The 25033-nt window shown below is 47.8% G+C and overlaps 1 protein-coding gene across 1 annotated transcript in view; it reads right to left on the bottom strand.

Moving 5' to 3' along the window:
* The window catches only part of PI4KA (phosphatidylinositol 4-kinase alpha), a 140023-nt gene extending 133300 nt beyond the window's left edge, over nt 1–6723 (bottom strand). The window contains 3 exon segments of the mRNA XM_027770696.1: nt 868–956; nt 3250–3343; nt 6611–6723. Of these exon segments, the coding sequence (XP_027626497.1) occupies nt 868–956; nt 3250–3343; nt 6611–6709 (282 nt within the window). The 5' untranslated portion in view covers nt 6710–6723.
* Nucleotides 6724–25033: the final 18310 nt, after the last annotated feature.

Genomic DNA, 25033 nt, shown 5'->3' with positions numbered 1-25033 from the left:
TCACGCCTGGGCACGTGTGTGTGCATGCCAAGATCCCGAGAGGAGAATAGGAACCAGCAGTTAGCGTAATGGCTATGTCACTGGACTCCCACGTAGCCGACCGCGGTTCGCGTCCCGGACCCGGTGGCTTAAAACTCACGCCGGGCGCGTGTGCATGTGTGCCCAAGATCCTGAGAGGAGAATGGAGAAGAAGGGATTGCGGCGTGACCATCCCCCCTGAGGGGTGATTTCTTGCTTTCTGTCTCTGTCTTTCTGTATGTCTGGCGAGCACACGCGCCCTATGGCAAAAACCTCTCAAAAAAAAGAAAAAAAAACATACCAGGCACACGTGCATGTGTGCCTAAAATCTTGAGGGGAGATTAGAGGGACCACAGCGTGGCCTTCCCCCTTAGGGGGTGATTTCTCACATTCCCTCTCACTGTCTCTCTATCCAGTGAGCAAAATCCTCTTAAAAACAAACAAACCTGAGCATAGAAGAAATGAAGTTGGTTGAATATGGCTTGTTTAGAACCAAGTCAAATTTCTTACATTTTCTGAATAGTAAATAATCCTGAATAATCTAAGGCCTAAACAGCAATGATACTTTTTCCATTTTTTTCCATTTCGTATTAGTTTTGGTATGAAAACTACTCAACTGTAGTTTGAGTCGCAGACCTGGTGGCTTAAACTCACTCGCGCTGGACGCATGTGCATGCGTGCCCAAGATCCCGAAAGGAGAATGGAGGAGAGGGGATTGTGGTGTGGCCACGCCCGCTGGGGTGATTTCTCACTCTCTGTTTCTCTCTGTCTTTCCGGCGAGCACACGCGTCCTATAGCAAAAACTTCTCCAATGAAAAGAAAACCAGGGCCAAGCCGTCACACGCGTACCTCGTCCCCAAGTGAAGGGTCCCTGTAGGCCACGTCGGACAGCAAAGTAACCAAGCAGAAGCTGAAGCTCTCTGCGACCGGAAGGGCACCTGGAAGACAGGAAGACACGGGGCAGAGCGTCAGAAGTGAGATGGGCCGGGCCGCACACGTTTCCTCTCCCGCCCGGCCTGCCAAGGCGCCCGTTTATAGCAGCCCTCACTGAAACGAGTCTCCAAAGAACAGCGAGGGGATTCTCGCCTGGAGCTGCAGCGGAAAGGGGGACAGTTTGGCCCGCCACGTCCTTCTCTGCGGTGCTCCAGGTCTCACCGCCCGGTGGGGGAGACATATGAGGCATCTGCATGACAGCTGTGCAAAATGGAGCTGGAGGAGCCTTATCTGTGCAGATGCTCCTGAGTGTAACCATGGGATACCCCACTCGGCCATAAAAAACAAGACCATGGCATTTGAGAAGGGACTGCGGCATGGCCATCCCCCGGGGGGGTTATTTCTCGCTTTCTGTCTCTATCTCTCTCTGTCTTTCTGGTGGTGAGCACACACACCCTATAGCAAAAACCTCTCAAAAAAAAAAAAAAGTTCAAAGTAAAATACAAGTTAAAATGAAATATGTGAGACCAGCAGTTAGCATAATGGCTATGTCGCTGGACTCCCACGTAGTCGACTGTAGTTTGAGACCCGGACCCAGTGGCTTAAACTCACGCCGGGCGCGTGTGCATGAGTGCCCAAGATTCTAAGAGGAGAAAGGAGGAGAAGGGATTGTGGCATGGCCATCCCCCCTGGGGGGTGATTTCTCGCTTTCTGTCTCTCTGTCTCTCTCTGTCTCTGTCTGGCGAGTGCACACACCCCTATAGCAAAAACCTCTTCAAAAAAAAAAAATGAAGTATTTGTGAGGCCGGTCAATGGTGCAACAACAATACACTGCATAAACGAAGGCCGGATCCCATTTGAACTGTGGTTCAAATCTCCAACCTGGTCTGCTCAAAACACACCTAGCATGTACATGAGCACCAAAGGTGGGAAGAGCTGGAGGTCTGAGGGAAGGGATTACAGCACAACTGGACCCTGGGGTGGCTCTTATCTCTCTGTCTGTTTCTGTCTCTCCCTCACTCTCATATGCCTGGCACACACTGTATCATGAATAAAGAAAACAAAAAACTTAAAAACAAAATGTGGTGGTGGTTAAGGCGCTGGACTCCCACATGGCCAACTACGGTTCAAGTCCCAGACCTGCCTGCTTGCTTTGTCTTTTCCCTCCCTTCCTCTGCTCAAACTGAATAATAATAATTTTAAAAATAAATCATTCCTTTTCTTTTTTTTTGAGAGGTTTTTGCTATAGGGCCCGTACGCTCGCCAGAAAGACAGAGACAGACAGAGAGATAGAAAGCGAGAATCATCCCCCAAGGGGGATGGCCACGCCACAATCCCTTCTCCATTCTCCTCTTGGGATCTTGGGCACGCACGCACATGCGCCCAGCGTGAGTCTAAGCCACCTGGTCTGGGACTCGAACCACAGCCAACTACGTGGGAATTTAGCAATATAGCCATTATGCTGACTGCTGGTCCCAAAATAAATAATTCTTAAAAAAAAAAAAAAAAAAAGGACAGCAGGTGACATAGTGGTTAAGGTGCTGGACTCCCATGTGGTTGACCACAGTTCAAGTTCCAGACCTAGCAGTTTGAAACATGCCGGGCGTGCATGTGTGTGCGCCCAAAATCGCGACAGGAGAATAGAGGAGAAGAGATTGTGGCATGGCCATTCCCCCTTGGGGGAGGAGGGTGTGTGTGGGGGAGATTTCTTACTTCCTGTTTCTCTGGCAAATTACACACACCCTTTAGCAAAAATCTCTCCAAGAAAGAAAGAGAAATACACGTGACTTTTCCCCATTTCTAATGGTGTGAAGTTTAACTGCAACGTAGCAGTAGCAACGAAGTAATAAAATCGTTCTCACTGAACCTGGCTGAATCCCTAGCACCTATCTCGCCATTCTTCTGTAGGAGCAGGGCAACATGGAGAGCCAACCTCACCCCAGGAATAAGCCGATGACTCTCCACGCAATGGTGACTAGTTTAGGGATGGGCAGGTGACCATCCTGGTCCGTGACACATGAGCAGAGGTTTCCAGAGATCGCCACGGTCTCGTCCACACCAGAAGAATGTGAGAGAAGGCCAGCCTGCCCAGCCTGTCCTCTCTCCCCTGCCCTGAGGCTCCAATGAACAGCCCGGAAGTCCAGCCCAGACTGCTGCGGGTGGTCAGCTGTCCCACAGCCAGGAGTGGGACCCCCCCAGAGGCACCCCAACTGATGCAGTAGGAGGAACACTTGTCCATGCAGACACTGAAGATCCATATTCTTCCTTGCATTCAGGAAATACCCTAACTGTGATTACCTCTGCCTTTCCGAGCTGTGCTTTCTTCTACCCAATACACTTTGGGAAGACCTCTGAGAAGTCGAAGAAGGTAAGGAACCACACAGTCTTTGTGCTGAAAGAAACAAAAAAAAGAGCATATTTAATAAAATGAGTGACTGGGAGCATTTTAGCATAGATTAAGTCCAAAGCAAAGTGTACCTTCATCCTGGTCATCTGGAAGACTCTTCGGGGAAAACGTACAGCACACGTTAAGTCCACACGGCCTCATACCCTGCCTGTTCCCACTTCAGTGCCCAGAGGCCGTCATGCCAGTCTGCACCCCAGGGTCCCATGGAGGGCTCAAACCTGCCCTCCAGAGCTAAGGGCCCAGGCTGCTCAGGCCCCTATGAAACCCCTCAGGAAAAGCTTTGTGTGGGAACCAGCAGAAGGCATGGTGGCTTCATTGCTGGACTCCCACGTAGTTGACCACAGTTGGCATCCTGGACTTGGCAGCTTAAACTCACACCTGGGCACGTATGTCTGCGTGTGTCTCTGTGTGTGTGTGTGTGTGCGTGCGTGCCCAAGATCCCGAGAGGAGAATGGAGGAGAAGGGACTGCAGTGTGGCCATCCTCCCTGGGGGTGATATCTCACTTTCTGTCTTTCTGGCAAGTGCATGCACCCTACAGCAAAAATCTCTCTTAAAAAAAAAAAAGAAAAAGAAAAAGAAAAAGTAATGTGTGTGCCACTCTCAAAGCTGTCTCCAGTTAAAGACATTCAGAAAACACCAAAGCCAGGGACCAGCAGGTGGCGTAGTGGTTAAGGTGCTGGACACTCCCACCTGGCCGCTTACAGGTTCCCTGAATCTGGTGGCTTGCTTTCTCACTTCCTCTCTCTCTCACTCTTGCCCTCTGTCTCTCTCTGGTCAAACTAAAAAATAAATGAATGAATAAAATAAAATAAATAATTACTTTTTAAAAAAAGAAAGAAAAGAAAACACCAAAGCTCACCAATAGGCCCAGGATAAGATTTTAGCTCTGGACAAAATCTTGTAGCCACAGGTGCTCAGCTATGTACTGTTTCTTGCTGTTCATGTCTCTTGTCTCCTCTTTCCTCCTCCTTCTTCTTCCTCTTTATTTTATTTTATTTTTTTAAAGATTTTTGCCACAGAGTGTGTGCACTCACCAGAGAGAGACAGAGGGAATGAGATAAATCCACCCTCCGTGGGGGGACTGGCCATATGGCAATCCCTTCTGCTCCATTCTCCTCTCAGGATTTTTGGCAAGCATGCACACGTGCCCACTGTGACTTTCGGGCTGCCAGGTCTAGGACTTGAACTGCAGTCAGTCATGTGGGAGTCCAGCATCTTAACCACTATGCCATCTGCTGGTTCCCCTTTCCTTCCTTTTAAATTTTTAAAAAATCTTTTTTGGGGCCAACTGGCTTCAGATGGCTTTGGTAAATATTAAAGCAACACCAACAACAGTCACCATTTTCTGTTGGAGCTACAGGTTTTTCTAATCCCTATTAAAAAGCACATTAGGGTGGCAGGTGGTGTGGTGGTGAAGGGCATTGGACTCCCATGTGGCCGACTGCAGTTTTTTTCTTTTCTTTTTTTTTGGAGAGGTTTTTGCTATAGGGTGCGTGCGTTCGCCAGACAGACAGAGAGAGACATAGAGACAGAAAGCGAGAAATCACCCCCCAGGGGGGATGGTCATGCCGCAATCCCTTCTCCTCCATTCTCCTCTCAGGATCTTGGGCACGCACGCACACGCGCCTGGCGTGAGTTTTAAGCCACCGGGTCTGGGATGCGAACCGCGGTTGACTGTGGGATTCCAGAGACATAGCCATTACAGTAACTGCTGGTTCCCCCAACTGAGGTTTGAGTCCTGGACCTAGTGGATTGCTTTCTCACTGCTCCTTCCCACCCACCCCTCAGCCACCACTCTTGCTCTGTCTGTCCCTCTCTGATCAAACTGAAATAATAAAATAAATCTTAAAAACAAAAAGGCACATTAACATGTACTCTCAAACTTAATCTGCATGTATCACGGTTTTGAAAAAGATGTTCTATCAGGCCAGAAGGTGGCATGATGGTTAAGGTGCTGTGTCCCACGTGGCCGATGACACAGTTCAAATCCTAGACCTGGCAGCTGGAGAACCACACTGGGTGTGTGTGTGTGCATGCCCCAAACCCGGAGAGGAGAATGGAGAAGGAAGCATGGCCAGCCACCCCCCCGTCCCCCGGATTTCTCACTTTCCTTCTCTCTCTGTCTCTCCAGTGAATGCACTTGCCCTATGGCAAAAACCTAGAAAAATAACATAAAGACATTCTATCAAAATTATCTAAGGGCCAGATGGTAGCACAGCAGTAGAGCAGCTCGGACCGCAGGGGAAATGTTCCTATGCTGGGGCTTCCCTGAGTACGCCGGGCACACGCCCATGTGAGCTGGGCAGCCTGAGACGGGGGTGGGTGGGGGTAAGAGGACCCTGATGGCTCTCTCTTACGGAGGAAATAAATTAATGTATTTTTTAAAATTATTCAAATGATTCTGACATTTTGGAAGGAAAAAAATGGTAAACCTGAGGCTGACTGATGAGAGATTCACCCGAGATTGAGAACCAAGTCTAGGGGGACCAACAGATGCCATAATGGCTATGTCACCAGACTCCATGTAGTTGATCATGGTTCAAGTCCCGGACCCAGTGGCTTGAACTCATGCTGGGCGCGTGTGCGTGCGTGCCCAAGATCCAGAGAAGAGAATGGAGGAGAAGGGATTGCAGTGTGGCCATCCCCCCGGGAGGTGATTTCTCGCTTTCCGTCTCTCTGTCTGTCTCTGTCTGGTGAGCACACATGCCCTATAGCAAAACACCTCTCAAAAAAAAAAAAAAAAAAAAAGAAAAGAAGGAAAAAAGAAAACCAAGTCTAGGGACAGCAGGTGACATAATGGTTAAGGTGCTGGACTCCCACATGGCCAACTGCGGTTTGAGTCCCAGATGTGGTGGCTTGCTTTCTCACTTTCCCTTTCTCTTTGTCTCTCTCTGGTAAGCATACATGTCCTGTAACAAATTAAGAAAAAAAGAAAAAGAAAATAAAACCAAATCTACTCTAAAGAATATGCTATTACAAGTCAAAGCACTTAAACTTACTTTACACAAAAAAAAAAAAAAAGAAGAAGAAGAACAGAGCAAAAGAAAAAACACCTCTCTTTTTAAACAACATAATACAGTCATATAATCTAAAAGAACAAGTGTGCTGAGAAGGTGTGTATTGTGAAGGCTTGCTGTCCCAGCTGCCCCCATCTACCGCTCTGACTAGGCTTGAACGTGCTCTCAGCAGACACAGATGCAAACCCTCATTATAACCCTTCCATACTGTAGAAGCTTCCAGAACAGGCTTACCTGGAGATCAGATTCAATGAGAAAAATGCCCAACGCGATGACTGCGTCTCTCCGCCTCTCATCTAACTGGAAGATCCCGTGGAAATCGACTGGACACATGCAGAGCAGCTTTTGAACCTATCAAGTGAGGTCAAAATAGCAAGAGCTTCAAAGACGACAAAGCGACATTCAGAACAGATCATGACCGCAAGAGCCCAGTGAACCCATATAATCAATACGTCATATTTTTTTCCAATGAGAAGATCCTAAAAAGGCCATCTCCAGCTGCTGAAATGATCCTGTATGTGTCCCCCAAACCGACATGCTCAGAGGAATGTGACCGAGGGTTAGAATGACGTGGACACAGAGGAGAACGCACAATGGCCAAGTCAGTGCTTTGATATTAGGGTGGTCGGGGCCCCACTCCTCAGGGGAGCTGTAAGCAGGTTACCCAAACCTACCCACATTAACAGTGTCTCCTCTTAGGACTCTTTTTTTAAAGAATTATTTATTTTATTTTATTTTTCATTTATTTTAATTTGACTAGAGAGAGGGGGGCGAGTGAGAAAGCAAGCCACCAGGTCTGGGGACTCGAACCGTGGTTGGCCATGTGGGAGTGTCCAGCGCCTTAACCACCATGCCACCTGCTGGACCCTTTTTTTTTTTCATTTTTTTAAAGAATTATTTTACTTGTTTATTTATTTTAATTTGACCATAGAGGGACAAAGTGAAAGAGAGAGAGAGAAAGTGAGAAAGCAAACAGCCAGATCCAGGACAGGAGCTGCAGTCAGCCATGCGGGAGTCCAGCGCCCTTAACCACCTGCTGGTCCCTCCTCTGAAGACTCTCTTAAACATCAAAAGTGTGGCAATCAGCAGATGGCGTGGCGGTCGAGGCACTGGACTCCCTAAACTTACTTTACACAAAAAAAAAAAAAAAGAAGAAGAAGAACAGAGCAAAAGAAAAAACACCTCTCTTTTTAAACAACATAATACAGTCATATAATCTAAAAGAACAAGTGTGCTGAGAAGGTGTGTATTGTGAAGGCTTGCTGTCCCAGCTGCCCCCATCTACCGCTCTGACTAGGCTTGAACGTGCTCTCAGCAGACACAGATGCAAACCCTCATTATAACCCTTCCATACTGTAGAAGCTTCCAGAACAGGCTTACCTGGAGATCAGATTCAATGAGAAAAATGCCCAACGCGATGACTGCGTCTCTCCGCCTCTCATCTAACTGGAAGATCCCGTGGAAATCGACTGGACACATGCAGAGCAGCTTTTGAACCTATCAAGTGAGGTCAAAATAGCAAGAGCTTCAAAGACGACAAAGCGACATTCAGAACAGATCATGACCGCAAGAGCCCAGTGAACCCATATAATCAATACGTCATATTTTTTTCCAATGAGAAGATCCTAAAAAGGCCATCTCCAGCTGCTGAAATGATCCTGTATGTGTCCCCCAAACCGACATGCTCAGAGGAATGTGACCGAGGGTTAGAATGACGTGGACACAGAGGAGAACGCACAATGGCCAAGTCAGTGCTTTGATATTAGGGTGGTCGGGGCCCCACTCCTCAGGGGAGCTGTAAGCAGGTTACCCAAACCTACCCACATTAACAGTGTCTCCTCTTAGGACTCTTTTTTTAAAGAATTATTTATTTTATTTTATTTTTCATTTATTTTAATTTGACTAGAGAGAGGGGGGCGAGTGAGAAAGCAAGCCACCAGGTCTGGGGACTCGAACCGTGGTTGGCCATGTGGGAGTGTCCAGCGCCTTAACCACCATGCCACCTGCTGGACCCTTTTTTTTTTTCATTTTTTTAAAGAATTATTTTACTTGTTTATTTATTTTAATTTGACCATAGAGGGACAAAGTGAAAGAGAGAGAGAGAAAGTGAGAAAGCAAACAGCCAGATCCAGGACAGGAGCTGCAGTCAGCCATGCGGGAGTCCAGCGCCCTTAACCACCTGCTGGTCCCTCCTCTGAAGACTCTCTTAAACATCAAAAGTGTGGCAATCAGCAGATGGCGTGGCGGTCGAGGCACTGGACTCCCACACAGCTCATCACATGGTCTGAGTCATGGCCCTGGCGGTTTGCCTTCTCTTCCTCTCTCTGATGTATGCACGTGTCCTATAGCAAATTAAAATACTAATAAATAAAATGAAATAAATCATTCTTAAAAAGAAAATCAAATGTGTGTAAGACCAGCCCCATAGCTCAGTGGTTAAGAACAGTCAAGTCTTACATGGCCAACCGTGGTGTGAATCCTGACCCCAACACGAAAATGACACCGGGTGCATGTGCACGCGTGCCCCCAACCTTGACAGGACGGGGAAATAAAGAAGGGGTTACAACTGCGGCATGACTGCACTGCAGTAGACGGTGCTTTCTCCTCCTTCTCTTTCTCATGTCTCTCTCTGTTGAGAGACACATATGTCCTCAGACAAGCTTTAAAATAAATAAATAATCAGGGACCAGCAGTTAGCGTAACGGCTATGTTGTGAACTCCCATGTAGCCAATCGACCGCGGTTCAAGTCCTGGACCTGGTGGCTTAAACTCACACCGGGCACGTGTGCGTGTGTGCCCAAGATCCCGAGAGGAGAATGGAGGAGAAGGGATTGTGGCATGGCCTTCCCCCCTGGAGGGTGATTTCTCGCTATCTGTCTCTCTGTCTCTGTCTCTCTGGCAAGCGCACGCGCCCTGTAGCAAAAACCTCTCCAAAAAAAATAATAACAATCAAATGTGGGGCCAGCAGATGGTGTAACAGTTATGTCACTGGACTCCCACACGGCCAACAACAGTTCAAATCCCAGACCCGGTGGCATGAAACACACTGGGTGTGTGTGCATGCGTGCCCGATGACTAGGAGGAGAGAGGAGAAGGGATTGTGGCTTGGCCAGCCCCCCTTGGAGAAGGTGATTTCTTGCTTTCTGTCTCTCTGTCTCTCCAGCTAACACACACGCCCTTTAGCAAAAATCTCTCTTAAAAAAAAAAAAAAAAAAGACAGCAAATTGTTTGTTTGCTTAGATTTGGAAAATACAGAGACAGCATAGACCTGAAAGAAGAGTGTTTTCTGATAGTTAGGAGCGACAACATTCGTCTAGGAATTTTCCTTCCAGAAATGATTGTAAGTAAATAATTAGGAACTCTGACAAATATAGAAATAAATACACTCATTACTATGTCTTATATATAAGTAAATTGGAGAGCCAGTTCCCTGGTGCAGAGGCGAAGCACGGTGCACAGACAGCTGGATCCCAGATGGTGGGACAGTTGGAACCCTGGCCCCAAGTGACTTGAAGAACACACCAGGTTCATGTGCATGAGTGCCCAGGACTCCTGACAAGATGGAGAAATGGGAGGAAAAGGAATGCAGTATGACCAGACCCCATGGGGAGGGCTTTCCTCTCGCTCGCTCTCTCTGGTGAGGGCACATGCAATTAAAAAAATAAAAAAAAAAACCTGGAAACACGTGTGGCCGGCAGGGTACACAAGTGCACACCTGGTAAGTTTCTGCAAGCCACCAAGCTGGGACTTGAACCCTGGTCAGCCATGTGGGACCCAGTTTCCTCTGTGTCGTACTTAACTGCTGTGCTAAGGGGCTGCCACGGTTTTATGTATTTTGAAAATTTTGCCAGGCATAAGCACTCACCAGAGAGAGACAGACAGACAGTGGGAAAATGAGAGAGCCTCCCCCCCCAAACACACACACCACGGGGTAGGGTCATGCTGCAATCCCTTCTCTACCTGTCCTTCTTTCGGGACTTTGGCACATGCTCGCACACGTCGGGTGTGTTTCTGAAGCTGCTGGGTCTGGGGCCCAGACCACACAGTTGGCCCTGGTCAGCCATGTGGGACCCAGTTTCCTCTGTGTCGTACTTAACTGCTGTGCTAAGGGGCTGCCACGGTTTTATGTATTTTGAAAATTTTGCCAGGCATAAGCACTCACCAGAGAGAGACAGACAGACAGTGGGAAAATGAGAGAGCCTCCCCCCCCAAACACACACACCACGGGGTAGGGTCATGCTGCAATCCCTTCTCTACCTGTCCTTCTTTCGGGACTTTGGCACATGCTCGCACACGTCGGGTGTGTTTCTGAAGCTGCTGGGTCTGGGGCCCAGACCACACAGTTGGCCACATGAGACCCGGCGTACTTAATCACTAGCCCCCCAAGGCTGGGCCCCAGTTTAACTTGTCATAAGATACCTTTTTTTTACATTTTCTAAAAAATGTTTCATGACGGGAACCAGCAGTTAGCGTAATGGCTATGTCGCTGGACTCCCACGTAGTCGACCGCGGTTCGTGTCCCGGACCCGGTGGCTTAAAACTCACGCCGGGCGCGTGTGCGTGCGTGCCCAAGATCCCGAGAGGAGAATGGAGGAGAAGGGATTGCGGCGTGACCATCCCCCCTGGGGGGTGATTTCTCGCTTTCTGTCTCTATGTCTCTCTCTGTCTGTCTGGCGAGCGCACGCGCCCTACAGTGAAAATCTCTCCAAAAAAAATTTTTTAAAAAAAAATGTTTCATGAGGACCAGCAGTTAGCGTAATGGCTATGCCACTGGACTCTCACATAGTCAACAGTGGTTTGAATCCCGGACCCGGTGGCTTAAACTCACGCCAGGCACGTGTGCATGCGTGCCTAAGATCCCGAGAGGGGAATGGAAGAGAAGGGACCATCCCCCCTGAGGGGGTGATTTCTCGCTTTCTGCCTCTCTGTCTCTGTCTTTCTGGCGAGCGCACGGGCCCTATAGCAAAATCTCTCCAAAAAAAAGAAAAAAAATGCTTCATGGCAATCGCTACTTATGTAATCAAGAAAAAATATCCAATAAGTTAAAGTAAAAATACATCCACATGGAGAAAATAAGTCATGTTTTTCTGATTAAATGCTTACACAAAAAAAGCATGAAGTAAAAGAAAAGAGAACACACATACTGAACTCCCACTTATTTTTCTGATTGCCAGAGAGCGCCTGCACTCGCCAGAGACAGAGCGAGAGGGAGAAAGCACCCTCCGGTGGAGCGCGGTCATAACTGCCCCCTTCCTCCATTTCCCTGTCCTGTGAGGATTTAAGGCATGCACAGACATGTGGCTGACATGTTCTGCAAGCTGCTAGGGATGGGATTCAAACCTCAGCTGGCCATGTGGGATCCAGCTCCCTTAGCCATTACGCTCCGAGCCCTGCCCATAAATCCCCACTTTTCTTCAGCATCACTCCATAAAGGGAGTGTGCCTCACGATCAGAGGAGAAAATAAAATACAAAGAGAAATCTCCAGACCAACCACGGTAGAGTGATCATTTCAGGGGCTCCAGACACTTTTTTTTTAATCTAGTGGGATTTAATTGAGCAAACGTTAATACCACTCTACATACTTTTTTATTTTTAAAGAATTATTTTATTTAACCTTATTTATTTATTCATTCATTCATTCATTCATTCATTTTTAATTTGACCAGAGAGGGACGGGGGAGAGGGGAGTGAGAAAGCAAGCCGCCAGGTCTCGGACTTGAACCGTGGTCGGTCATGTGGGAGTCCAGCGCCCTTAACCACCATGCCATCTGCCAGCCCCAACTCTAGACACTTTCAAGATGTCCATCAGTGAATCACACTTACATTTTTCAAAGAGTTATTTTATTAAACTTTATTTAGTATTTATTTATTTTTAATTTGACCAAAGAGGAACAGAGTGAGAAAAAGGGACTCGAACCATGGTCAGTCATGTGGGAATCCAGCACCCTTAACCACCACGCCACCTGCCAGCCCTCACACTTATATTTTGATAGAATGTAAAGTCTCTAAAAAAAAAAAAAAAAAAAAAGGAATTTGTAAATAAAAAATCAAAAGCCTATGGAACCACGACAGAATGAGTCAAGGAGATTAAAAGACTGGTGATGAATGAGTCAACCTTGAACCAGAGAGAGAGCACGAGAGCACCTGGGGTCACAGACTGCCCTTTGCCTTGACCTGTGTAAACGCCTTGCTCCGATCCACAGAAGACAAACTACACTGCATACCTGGGAGGGGATGGTAATGGATACTCAGAAACCCGCCCAAAGCAGTGAGAACAGGAAAATAAAACTACGAAAAGACAGGTCACTGGGGGAGGCCAATGGTGGGGTGGCTAAGGCGGGGGAGGAGGGGCAACTGTGGTTCAAGTCCCAGACATGGTGGCTTGAAAGACACACCAGGCACATGGGCATCTATGCGCAAAATCCCGAGAGGAGACTGGAGAAGGGATGCGGAGTGGCCCTCTGTGCTTCCTCGCCTTCTGTTTCTCCTCCCTTCCCCACCAGAAGTGCATGCACCCTACAGCAAGATTACATTAAAAAAAACTGGATAGCTTATCAATATTTCCATACGCCAAACACATGTACACTTACATTCTAAATATTTTTTGTTCTCAGTGCTGTCCTCTGACCCTAGAGATCATGAGGGCCGTGGTTTGATTTCCTGCTACATATAAATTCATCTGTGTGGACGACTTTTAGCTGAGTGCAATGCACAGGGACTTTGGAGTTTGACTTGATTCGCACACTGGCTGTGCACAGACCAGTCAGGTGACCTGAGCCTCAGCTCCCCCGTCTACACAGCCGCCCTATCGAGCGAGAGCAGGTAGTGCCCCTGGCATACCAGCCTGGTCAGCACCCACAGGATGGGCATCTTCCCTGACTCTGTTCTTCAGTAACGCCCTCTACATGTTTATACAAGAGCCAGTCCAATCAATGCGCCTTCAGTTCATTCATGCACTACCGACCAGGCAACCAACCATGCTGTGAAAGGCACTGCCCATGGACACAGAGCCAACCGGGCAGACGAGGGCCCCCCACGCTCACTCTAGGTGGGGCCTGATAACCTGAAAATACCGGAGATGGGATAGTGGGAAGACAACGACAACCGAGACAGGAGAGGTGCAATTCTCCCCGTGGAAGTAAGAGCTTTCCCTTCCCTCCTCCTCCGAACATTGACCTTAGCAAGTCTGTAATCATAAAGGTACCTCCCCTGTCTTTGAGATGTAGATAAGCCTTCTGAAGACTGGAGAGACCTTTGTTGGCTTAATGATCTCGGAAAGTCCTTCTCCAGGACCTGGAGTCACCTCTTTGGAATGCAAACATCAAGAGCGATAGCAGCTCTGTCTGCCAGTCCCAGGGAAGGCAGGAGCCTAAGTCCACAGGTGCAGAACAACCTCCTCATAAAGATGTGACATACAAGTTTGTTTTTCCACTGGACAAAGTCAAACAGCTAACAGTGGGTGATGTGAGGACGAACTGTGTGTGTCAAACGGTGCCATCAAGTCCTCTTACTCAACGACTAATTATTGTGTGTTGGAAACGTGTATGTACTGGTTACATCTACTCGGCTACATAAAAAGGGACCATGACTAGCCTTACAGCTGCCTGCTAGTTCTGGTTTAATGTGTTTCATAATGAAAAATTTTCTTGGGGGCCAGCAGGTAGCGTAGTGGTTAGAGCGCTAACTTCCACATGGCTGACCATGATTTGAGTCCCGGACCTGGTGGCTGTTTTCTCACTTTCCCTTCCTCTATTTCTCTGGTGAGTGAGTGAACATGCCCTGAAGCAAATTGAAAAATAATAATAAATAAAATAAAATAAAAATAATTAATTTTTAAAATAAAAGGTTTTTTTTTTCTCTACTAATCTTGACAGTGTTTCTGCGATGGAAGATTTGGGTTTAATTATTGGGTTGTTAAAAAAGTCATGATGCAGGGACGAGCAGTCGGCATAATGGCTATGTCTCGGGATTCCCATGTAGTCTACTGTGGTTCAAGTCCCAGACCCGGTGGCTTAAAACTCACACTGGGTGTGTGTGCCTGCGTGCCCAACACCCAGACAGGAGAATGGAGACGGGATTGTGGTGTGGCCATTCCTCTGGGTGGTGATTTCTCACTTTCTATTGCTCTGTCTCTCTGGTAAGCACACATGCCCTATAGCAAAAGTCTCTCTCTAAAAAAAGAAAAAGAAAAATAGCTTGACTTTTCCAACTACCCAAAATACAGAGTATATGAAAAACCCCTTCCAGCAACAACAGTACCTGAAAAACTACTTTTGATAGGGTAATCAGGAAGGGCCTAAGGAAGCAACCAGAACACATCAGGGAAGAGCCTCTCAGGCCACAGTGGAAGCAGCATAGGGAGGCAGCAGGGATGTCCAAAGTCCAGGCACGGGCAGAGATCCCAGAGGGCCGGGCAGGCCAGGCCGGTGCCTGCAATGCACTCATAGCACCAAGAGCCAGAGTCTCTGGGACACGCAGGTGTTTCTTGACTCTTGAGATAATAACTGGAAAGTAGAAGAATCCCTCTCACTGCAACACAGAGAGTGGATTTTGTAGGACAGAAACAGAAGCAGAGACAGGTGAAGAGATCCCTGCAGTAGTCCTGGCCGAGATAAAGAGGTCAACAGAGACGGAGGTCATCGTTCTGGACTAGACTGAACGGCTGCACTGGGCTCTAATGGGCCAGGCTGAAGGTCAAAATGGAGTCACTCATGCTAAAGTTCCATGTCACCAAGACAGAAAAGTAAGCTGTTGGACCAGCAGTTGGCATAATGGCTATGTCGCTGGACTCCCATGTAGTTGACAGTGGTTTGAGTCCCAGACCTGGTGGCTTAAACTCACACTGGGTATGTGCGTGCGTGCCCAAGATCCCGAGAGGAGAATGGAGGAGAAGGGATTGAGGCGTGGCCATCCCCCCCCCCGGGGGGGTTCTAGCTTTCTCTCTGTCTCTGACTTTCTGGTGAGTGCATGTGCCCTATAGCAAAAACCTCTCTAAAAAAAATAAGTAGAAGAGAAAGGCAAAACCAGGTCAGAGCGACATGATGTGAAGACTTAAACCAGTACTGCTACCAGTGGAGATGGAGGAAGGGGCCACGAGCCGAGGAAGGTGGGCGGCCTCTGGAAGATGGAGAAGACCTAGCAAGGAGTTCGTTCTCCCCTAGGATTTCCAGAAGGTAAGCAGCTCTGTCGTCACCTTCATTTCAGTCTGGTAAACCCTGTGTTGGGTTTCTAATCTGTATACAGAACTATAAAACAATAAATGTGTCTTATTCTAAGTCACTAATTCGTGTTAATTTGTTACAGCAGCAATAGGAAACTATATAATACAATTGATCAGAGTTTTAAGCAAACTCAAAGGACTGCCTATCAAGAAAGATAAGGGACCAGCAGTTAGCGTAATGGCTATGTCACTGGACTCCCATGTAGTCAACTGCGGTTCGAGTCCCGGAGCCGGTGGCTTAAACTCATGCCAGGCGTGTGTGCGTGTGTGCCCAAGATCCTGGGAGGAGAATGGAGGAGAAGGGATTGCAGAGTGGCCATCCCCCCGGGGGGTGATTTCTCGCTTTCTGTCTCTCAGTCTCTCTCTGTCTTTCTGGAAAGCGCACGCGCCCTATAGCACAAACCTCTCCAAAAAAAGGCAAAAGCAAATCCAAGGACTAGCAGATGACATAATAGTTATGTTGCTGGACTCCCACGTAGCTGACCATGGTTCAAATCCTGGACCCAGCAAGTTAAAACTCACATTGGGTACATGTGCATGTGCACCCAAAATCCCAAGAGGAGAATGGAGGAGAAGGGACTGCGGCATGGCCATCATCCCTGGGGGGGTGATTTCTCGCTTTCTGTCTCTTTGTCTTTCCGTGTCTCTCTGTTTTGCGCACGTGCCCTATAGCAAAAATCTCTTTAAAAAGAGTAAACCTATTAAATTAATTCATTAACAAACAAAAACAAAAGAAAGAAAAAGAGGCGCTGTGACCTGAGCTTTCCTTCACGTAATTTCTGTAAAGAAATACAGAATACAGGCCAGCCGCGGCCTGGCAGTCAAGCGAGCCAGGTCCCACGGGGCAGACTGTGTGGTTCAGAGCTGGTGGCTGGAGAAACACGTTAGATGAGTATGTGTGTATATCCAAAATCCTGAAAGGAGGGGAAAATGAAGGAAGAGGGATTGTGGCGTGACCTTCCCCTATGGAGGGAGAGATGCTTTCTCACTGGCCCCCCTTCCCTGTCTCTGTCTCGCTCTAGTAAGCGTACTTGCCCTGTGGCAAATTTTTAAAAAGAAAAAAGAAATACAAGATATACAAATTCAGTTGCTTCCTGAACTGCAGACCTGAGGACCACTGACAGCTCCCAAAATGTAGAGAACCACAGACGTGGGGCTGGCGAGCCTGCAGACTTGGCTGCCAAACACCCACCTTGGGGCAGGCACGTTATCCTCGCCTGTCTCACAGGTTAGGCAGCTAGGCCCAGACAGCTTAAGTACCCCGGAGGCAGTACTAGGTTCTTTTTTTTCTTTTTTTTTCCTTTGGGAGCTTTTTTTGGCTATAGGGCACATGCACTCGCCAGAAAGACAGAGAGATACAGAGAGTCAGAAAGTGAGAAATCACTCCCCAGGGTGGATGGCCACGCCGCAATCCCTTCTCTCGGGATCTTGGGCACGCACACGCGCCTGGCGTGAGTTTAAGCCACCGGGTCCAGGACTCGAACTGCAGTCAACTACATGGGAATCCAGCGGTGTAGCCATTACGCCAACGGCTGGTCCCAGTAGCAGGTTCTTAACTAGACCCTCTATGACTTCACTCTCTCCGTCCTCTACCATGACCACCTCGAGCTCACACAGACACCTCCACTGACTCCCTACTGTCCAGGGATCGCTCGGTGCACACTCGCAGTCTGGCCACCTCTCCTGCACACCCAGGCCCCTTATATATCAACTCTCACGTCTCCCTGCCTGGTGTTTTCCATGCTTTTCACCCTCTGCAACATTTCATCCGACCTGCCCTATTTGCCCTCTAAAAATTCGAGCCATCCTTTCAAGATCCATCTCAGCTGCCTCTTGCTACTGGACACATTTTCCAGACCCTGGCACCTCAATGGGACCTCCCCATCGTACTTCTCAACAGCCCCCAGAGCTCTGCAGCCGCCCCTCCTTCCTGGTACCTTCTTCTGGGGTTCCTTGTACACGTCTGCTCATGGCAGGACCGTGTGCTCTTCGTCTGTGTGCCCACTATGCCCTATATATTTCAGAACTTTTTTTTTTTGAGATTTTTCTATTAGAGTGCATGCACTCGCTGGAGAGAGAGAGAGAGAGAGACAGAGAGATAAAAAGCAAGAAATCACCCCCCCCCCGGGGATGGCCACATCGCAATCCCTTCTCCTCTGTTCTCCTTTTGAAATTGTGGGCACGCATGCGCATGCGTCCAGTGCGAGCTTTGAGCCACCAGGTCTGGGACTCAAACCGGGGTCCACTACACGGGAGTCCAGTAACGTAACCATTACGCCATCTGCTCGTCCTCATATTTTGAAACCTTAACAATACTTGGTGGAACTAAATGGGCCAATGTCACAGACATTTGATGAGGTGAGGAGGAAGGAAAGCAGACGCGGGGCCATGAGAACCTGGCTTTGTGGTACTGGCCTAGCTACACTGTAATACTTGTCACACATAACCGGCTAGGCACAGGTCGGCAGGATGTTGGCAATGAACGAGTATCTGCTGCGTCACTGCACGCCTGGGGGGACGGGTGGAAGGGTGCTCCAATGACGTGACGCACAGTCCAAAGGCAGGCAGTCCCTCACTAGGACTCTGATCCAGCAGAAGTGTTGAAACAAATAAAAAAATGACACTTTGGCTAGGGGCCAACACAAATCAAAAACCACATGATGGAAGGCCCCGAAAGCTTGGCACAAGTCCAGACTTTAATGGAAAATGCCCTTGGAAACTGGGACTCTTATGAGAAAGACCTCTGAGGTCTTGAACCTGGGTACTACAGAGGTCAGGGACAACCAGTACTGGTAGATGCCAAATAGTAACAGCTAATACCTACGGAGCATTTATCATGGGCCACACAGGGGCTGGTCTGCAAGGTCTCTTTTGATTCTCACGACAACCCATTGGGTAGATATTATTCATCACCCTCATTCTATGGATAATGGAACAGAGAAGTCAAATCCTAATATAAAATTGGGAACCAGCAGTTAGCGTAATGGCTATGTTGCTACGTAGTCGACCGTGGTTCGCGTCCCGGACCCGGTGGCTTAAAACTCACGCCGGGCGCGTGGGCGTGTGTACCCAAGATCCCGAGAGGAGAATGGAGGAGAAGGGATTGCGGCACGGCCATCCCCCCTGGGGGGTGATTTCTCGCTTTCTGTCTCTATGTCTCTGTCTGTCGGGCGAGCGCACGCGCCCTATAGCAAAAACCTCAAAAAAAAAAAATCCTAATAAAAAATAAAACTGCAACTTTTTTTTTTTCTTTCTGTAGGATGCATGCACTTGCTGGAGAAAGAGAGAGAAAGAGAGGGGGAAAGTGAGAAATCACCCCCCAGAGAGGATGGTCACACCACAATCCCTTCTCCTCCAGTCTCCTCTTGGGATTTTGGTCACCCATGTTCACCCAGAGTGCATAATCTTTTAAAAATTTTTAGGAAACTAACATGAAATGATGTTTCAGAATTATACATCAAACTAGGAAGTTGTCTGTTTCCAGGGATTTGGTGGGGGAATGGGTCATTACAAAAGCCATCGAGCTTAAAACCCTGTAGCTCAACATCAAGTGCAATGCACAGAAAGCTAAATCCCCATGTGAACCAGGGTTCAAATCCCAGCATCAGCAACTTGGAAAACATGCTGGGAGCATGTGTGTGCATGTCCCAAATCCTGACAGGATAGAGAGGAGGAAATAAGATTACAACTTGACTGTACCTCATGTGGAATGCTTTCTCCACACCTCCCACCCCCTGGCTCTACAAATGTTTTTTTGAAAGGTTCAAAATATGATGATGGCCAACGTTAAACCCATTTACACCAAGGATCCGGAAGGGCACTACCTGCCGCTCTGAGGCTGTCAATAAGCCAGCGGACCACAGGGAGGTAACAGATACAACTCACCTGGACTTTGATAAGAACTCTTGGCAGTACTTTAACCCAAAGACACTACAAGATAAATATCACGAAGTGAAGTCTGCCACCAACGTGAGAACCCAGGAGAAAATAAGACGCTTTCACAAGTCTGGATGACCGAGCAGAAAGTGCAGATGAGACTCAACCATAATGGAGAGTGGAGACGAGGTATTTAGCTCGAAATAAAGCTGCGATCATAGCATTACAAGAGTCGAACTAGTTCATGGCTTTTGAAAAGAGTACATACAACCTTGTGTTATTTGAAACCTCTGAGAATTTTGTTTGTGGAGAAACAAAATTCCTGAGAATTAAAGTCTAAGCTTTAAGTATTAGCAGTAGATATTTTTTGTTGTTAAAAGTCTTTTTCTTTTTTCACTACAGGATACATGAACTTGCTGGAGAAAGATGAAGCGAGGAAAAGAGGGAAAGTGAGATTATATTCCCTCCCCCAGGGGAGATGGCCACACCACAATCCTTTCTCCTCTATTCTCCTCTCAGGATCTTGGGCACGGGTACACATATACACTCAGCGTGTTTTTCAAGCCACTGGGCCTGGGACACGAACTATACAGTCATCCATGAGGGAATCCAGCTGCCTTCACCACCACACCACCAGCTAGCCCAAAACCCTTTGCTTATTTTTTAGAGAGATTTTTTGCTATAGGATGTGTGCACTTGCCAGAGAGACAGAGAGGAACAGAGAGACAGAAAGCGAGATATGATCCTCCATGGGGGGATGGCCACACCACAATCTCTTCTCCTCCATTCTCTTTGTGGGATTTTGGGCACTCATGCACATGAGCCCAGCATGAGTTTTAAGCCACTGGGTCTGGGACTCGAACTGTGGTCAACTAGGTAGGAGTCCAGCAACGTAACCATTGTGCTACTTGCTGTACACTACTTGCTGGCTAACAAGCTATTTTCTTTCTTTTTTTTGGAGAGGTCTTTGCTATAGGGCGCGTGCGCTTGCCAGACAGACAAAGAGAGATAGAGAGACAGAAAGCGTGAAATCACCCCCCCAGGGGGATAGCCATGCCATAATCCCTTCTCCTCCATTCTCCTCTCGGGATCCTGGGCACGCACGCACACGCACCCAGCGTGAATTTAGGCCACCAGGTCTGGGACTCGAACCGCGGTCGACTACGTGGGAGTCCAGCGACATAGCCATTATGCTAACTGCTGGTCCCACAAACTATTTTCTTAATGAGGAAAAGATATCTAAAAAACAATACTTCGGGGCTGGCCTGTGGCCTGGTGGGTAAGGGAGTCAGATCCTACATGGCTGACTACAGATTGAATGCTGGCCCCAGAAGCTCGGAAAATGCTGGCACATGTACATGCACACCCCAAATCCTGACAGGATAGAAAGAGGGAGAAGGGGTTGTGGTATGATCATGCCCCATAGGGAAGGGGCTTGGACCCTCTAACAAATAGAAGAAGAAGAAAAAGAAAAAGAAAAAAACAATACCTAACATTTACACTACATGTAATTTTTACAAATCTATTTAAAGTGATCTTAAAACATTCACTTACACGTGAATGATAATGAATAATTTATTTTACTTTGTTATTAATATTTTAAATCTTTACCGATCCTCTAAAAGCTATTGAGCTATTAAGTTGCTTTTAGGATAAAATCCAAAACCTTTCCCGTGACCCGCCCTGAGTGATCAGGCCTCGCCAACTCCCATCTATTCTCAGAGCCTCACTCCCACTTCCTGAGCTGTGACCACGACAGCCTTTATAAGGTCATTAAATGAGTCAAAAATTGTCCTACCTTTGGGCCTTTACACAGGCTGTCCCCTCTGCCTTGAGTATTCTCCTGGACATATTTTATTGGCTGACTGTTTTTGGGTTTTTTTTGGAGAGGTTTTTGCTATAGGGTGCATACGCTTGCCAGAAAGACAGAGACAGAAAGCAAGAAATCACCCCCCAGAGGGGGTGGCCACACCACAATCCCTTCTCCTCCATTCTCCTCTCGGGATCTTGGGCACACATGCACACGCGCCCAGCATGAGTTTAAGCCACCGGGTCCAGCACTCGAACCACAGTTGACTACATGGGAGTCCAGCGACATAGCCATTACACTATCTGCTGGTCCCTCATTGGCTAACCTTATTTATCCTTTGGCTCTGTTTAAAGTCTTTAAACCAGAATCCCATCTCTTTATACAATTTACTCCCCTTTTAGAATGGAGGATACAGAGGGGTCAGCAGGTGGTGTGGTGGTTAAGGCGATGGACTCCCAAATGGCTTACCGAGGTTAGAGTCCTGAATCTAGAGGATGTCTTGCATTCCTTCTCTTTCCAGCAAGAGCACATGCCCTTTGGCAATAATTTTTAAAAAACTGAGATACAAAATTTAAAAAAAAAAAAAAAAAGAAAGAACAAGAAGAAGAAGGAAAGAAGAAAGGAAGGAAAGAAACATATTCACAGGCTTTGGGACGACTGTGACCTGGTGTTATGTGAGCTGGATCCCATGTGGCGACTGCAGTTCGTGTCCGGTTCCAATAGCTTCAAAACCACACTGGGCGCGTGTGCACGGGTGCTCAAGATCCCGATCAGAGGAAGAAATGGACGAAAAGCAATTGCGGCATGACCATGCCCACAGGGGGTGCTTTCTCCCTCTCCCTCTCTTCCCCTTTGGTGGACACACATACTCCTTCAAATTTTTTTAAAACTAAAACTGACATAAAGTTCATGTAACATAATGTTCACTTTTTAAAGTCTCTTTCTTCCGTACCAGCAGTTAGTATAATGGCTATGTCACTGGACTCCCATGTAGTGGACTGCGGTTCAGGTTCAGGTCCCGGACCCGGTGGCTTAAACTCACGCCAGACGCGTGTGCGTGCGTGCCCAAGATCCCGAGAGGAGAATGGAGGAGAAGGGATTGCGGCGTGGCCATCCCCCCTGGGGGGTGATTTCTCGTTTTCTGTCTCTCTCTGTCTTTCAGGTAGGTGAGCACACGTGCCCTATAGCAAAAACCTCTTCAAAAAGAAATTTAAAAAATAAAGTCTCTCTTTTCCATGAGCGAGAGAGACAGGCACCCCCAACAGGGCCTTTCACACACGGCCCACTCTCAGCTGCAGGCAGCCCGGAACACAGGCACAGGAGCCTGGCGTGTTGAGGGAGATCTCTGGGCGGGAACCCGGAATGCTCCTACGTGGGGTCAGCCTCTCAGACCCTCTTGTCTTCCTCCTGTACTGCTGTCCAGCCCTGACGCCGTTCCCTTTCGCTTCTGGGCACTTATACCCATTTTAAGTATATTTATTTGCAATTTTTCATTTAAGGCTTGCTTCTTACCCCTGAACTCCTTGACAGCAAGACCATGTCTATTTATAGCACGCCTAGAAATTCGTTGACATGGTAAATCGCCAAGGCAGCAGATGGTGCCGTAATTAAGGCACTGAACTCCCACATGGTCGACCGTGGTTCAAGTCCTGGACCGGCAGCTTTAAACTGACACCAGGTGCATGTGTGTGTGTGTGTGCCCAAAATCCCAAGGAGAAAGGAGAAGGGACTGTGGTGTGGCCCTCCCCCCTGGGGGTGAGAGGTGTGAGTTCTCACTTTCTCTCTCTCTCTCTGTCTGTCTCTCCACCAAGTGCATGCATTCTATTGCAAAAAACTCTCTAGGAAAAAAAAAAAAAAATCTCATGTGTTCTTACCACAGTAAAACAAAATAGAAGAAGAGAAACATGAGGCCAGCCCATGGTTAAGGAGCTGGAGGCCACATCTGTTTGCGTTCCAGACCCTGCGGCTTGAGAAACACGCCAGGTGCATGTGTCCGCGTACCGAAAGGAAGGAGAGGTGGAGGGAAAAAAGACCGAAGCATGCCTCTGCCCCTCTGCAGACGCTCCCACACACATACACTACACACTCTCTTTCTGGTGAGTGCATCTACCCTCTGGCAAAAAATAAAATTTTAATTTAAAATATGTATGTATGTACTTATGTGTGCGTGCGTATATATATATATATATATATACGCACGCACACATATACAGAAAGTTAGAAATCACATTTTTTTTTTGTAGAGGTTTTTGCCTTAGGGTGCATGTGCTCACCAGAAAGAGAGGGAGACAGAGACAGAGACAGTGAGACAGAAGGTGAGAAATCACCCCCTGGGAGTATGGCCACGCTGCAATCCCTTCTTCTCCACTCTCCTCTTGGGATCTTGGGCACACACACCTGGTATGAGTTTCAAGCCACTGGCCTGGGACTTGAACTGGAGTTGGCCATGTGGGAATTCAGCGACATAACTATTACGCCATCTGCTGGTCCCTAGAAATCATATTCTGATCCAGGGATATAAAAACAACATTTTAGGGAACCAGCAGTTAGCGTAATGGCTATGTCGCTGGACTCCCAAGTAGTCGACCGCGGTTCTCGTCCCGTACCCGGTGGCTTCAAACTCACGCCGGGCGCATGTGCGTGCGTGCCCAAGATCCCGAGAGGAGAATGGAGGAGAAGGGATTGCGGCGTGACCATCCCCCCTTGGGGTGATTTCTCGCTTTCTGTCTCTAATGTCTCTCTCTGTCTATCTGGCGAGCGCACGCGCCCTACAGCAAAAATCTCTCAAAAAAAAAAAAAAACAAAACATTTTAGAGGGACCAGCAGATGCACAGTGGTTACATCACTGGACTCCCACATGACCAATGGAGATTCAAGTCCTGGACCTGAAACTCATGCCGGGCGTGTGTGTGTGTGCCCAAGATCCCAGGATGAGACTGGAGAAAAAGGGATTGCAGCGTGGCCATCCCCCTGGGGGTGGTTTTTCACTTTCCCTCTCACTGTCTCTCTCCAGGGAGTGTATGCACCCTAAAGCAAACATCTCTCAAATAAAAAAGGCAACATTTTAGAAAGTCTGTTTTTCTCAGACCAGCAGGTAGCATGGTGGTTAAGGCACTGGATCCCACACAGCCAACAGTGTGGCTCAAGTCCCAGACCTGGCGACTTGAAAAACATGCTAGGAACATGCGCGTGCATGCCCAAAATTCTAAGAGGAGAATAGAGGAAAAGGGACTGTGGCGTAGCTATACTCCCCACAAGGGGAGATTTCTCACTTTCCCTCTCACTCTGCCTCTCTCAGTGAGTATACATGCCCTTTAGTGGGAAACAAAGAAAGTCTATCCTCCTTAATCGGATTTTTTTTTTTTTGGAGAGGTTTTTTCACTACAGGGCGCATGCGCTCGCCAGACAGAGAGAGACAGAGAGACAGAAAGCGAGAAATCACCCCCCAGGGGAGATGGCCATGCTGCAATCCCTTCTCCTCCATTCTCCTCTCGGGATCTTGGGCATGCACGCACATGCGCCCGGCGTGAGTTTAAGCCACCAGGTCCAGAACGCAAACCGCGGTTGACTACGTGAGAGTCCAGCGACATAGCCATTACGTTAACTGCTGGTTCCCAATCGGATTTTTTAAAGAATTATTTTATTTAACTTTATTTATTTATTCATTTGTTTATTTCAATTTGACCAGAGAGGGACAGAGTGAGAGAGAGAAAAGTGAGAAAGCCAGCCGTCAGATCCAGAAGTCGAACC

Source organism: Tupaia chinensis, unplaced genomic scaffold, assembly GCF_000334495.1.
Source record: "Tupaia chinensis unplaced genomic scaffold, TupChi_1.0 Scaffold000024_1, whole genome shotgun sequence".
NCBI classification, from domain to species: domain Eukaryota; kingdom Metazoa; phylum Chordata; class Mammalia; order Scandentia; family Tupaiidae; genus Tupaia; species Tupaia belangeri.
This window is presented reverse-complemented; position numbering and strand designations above follow the sequence as displayed.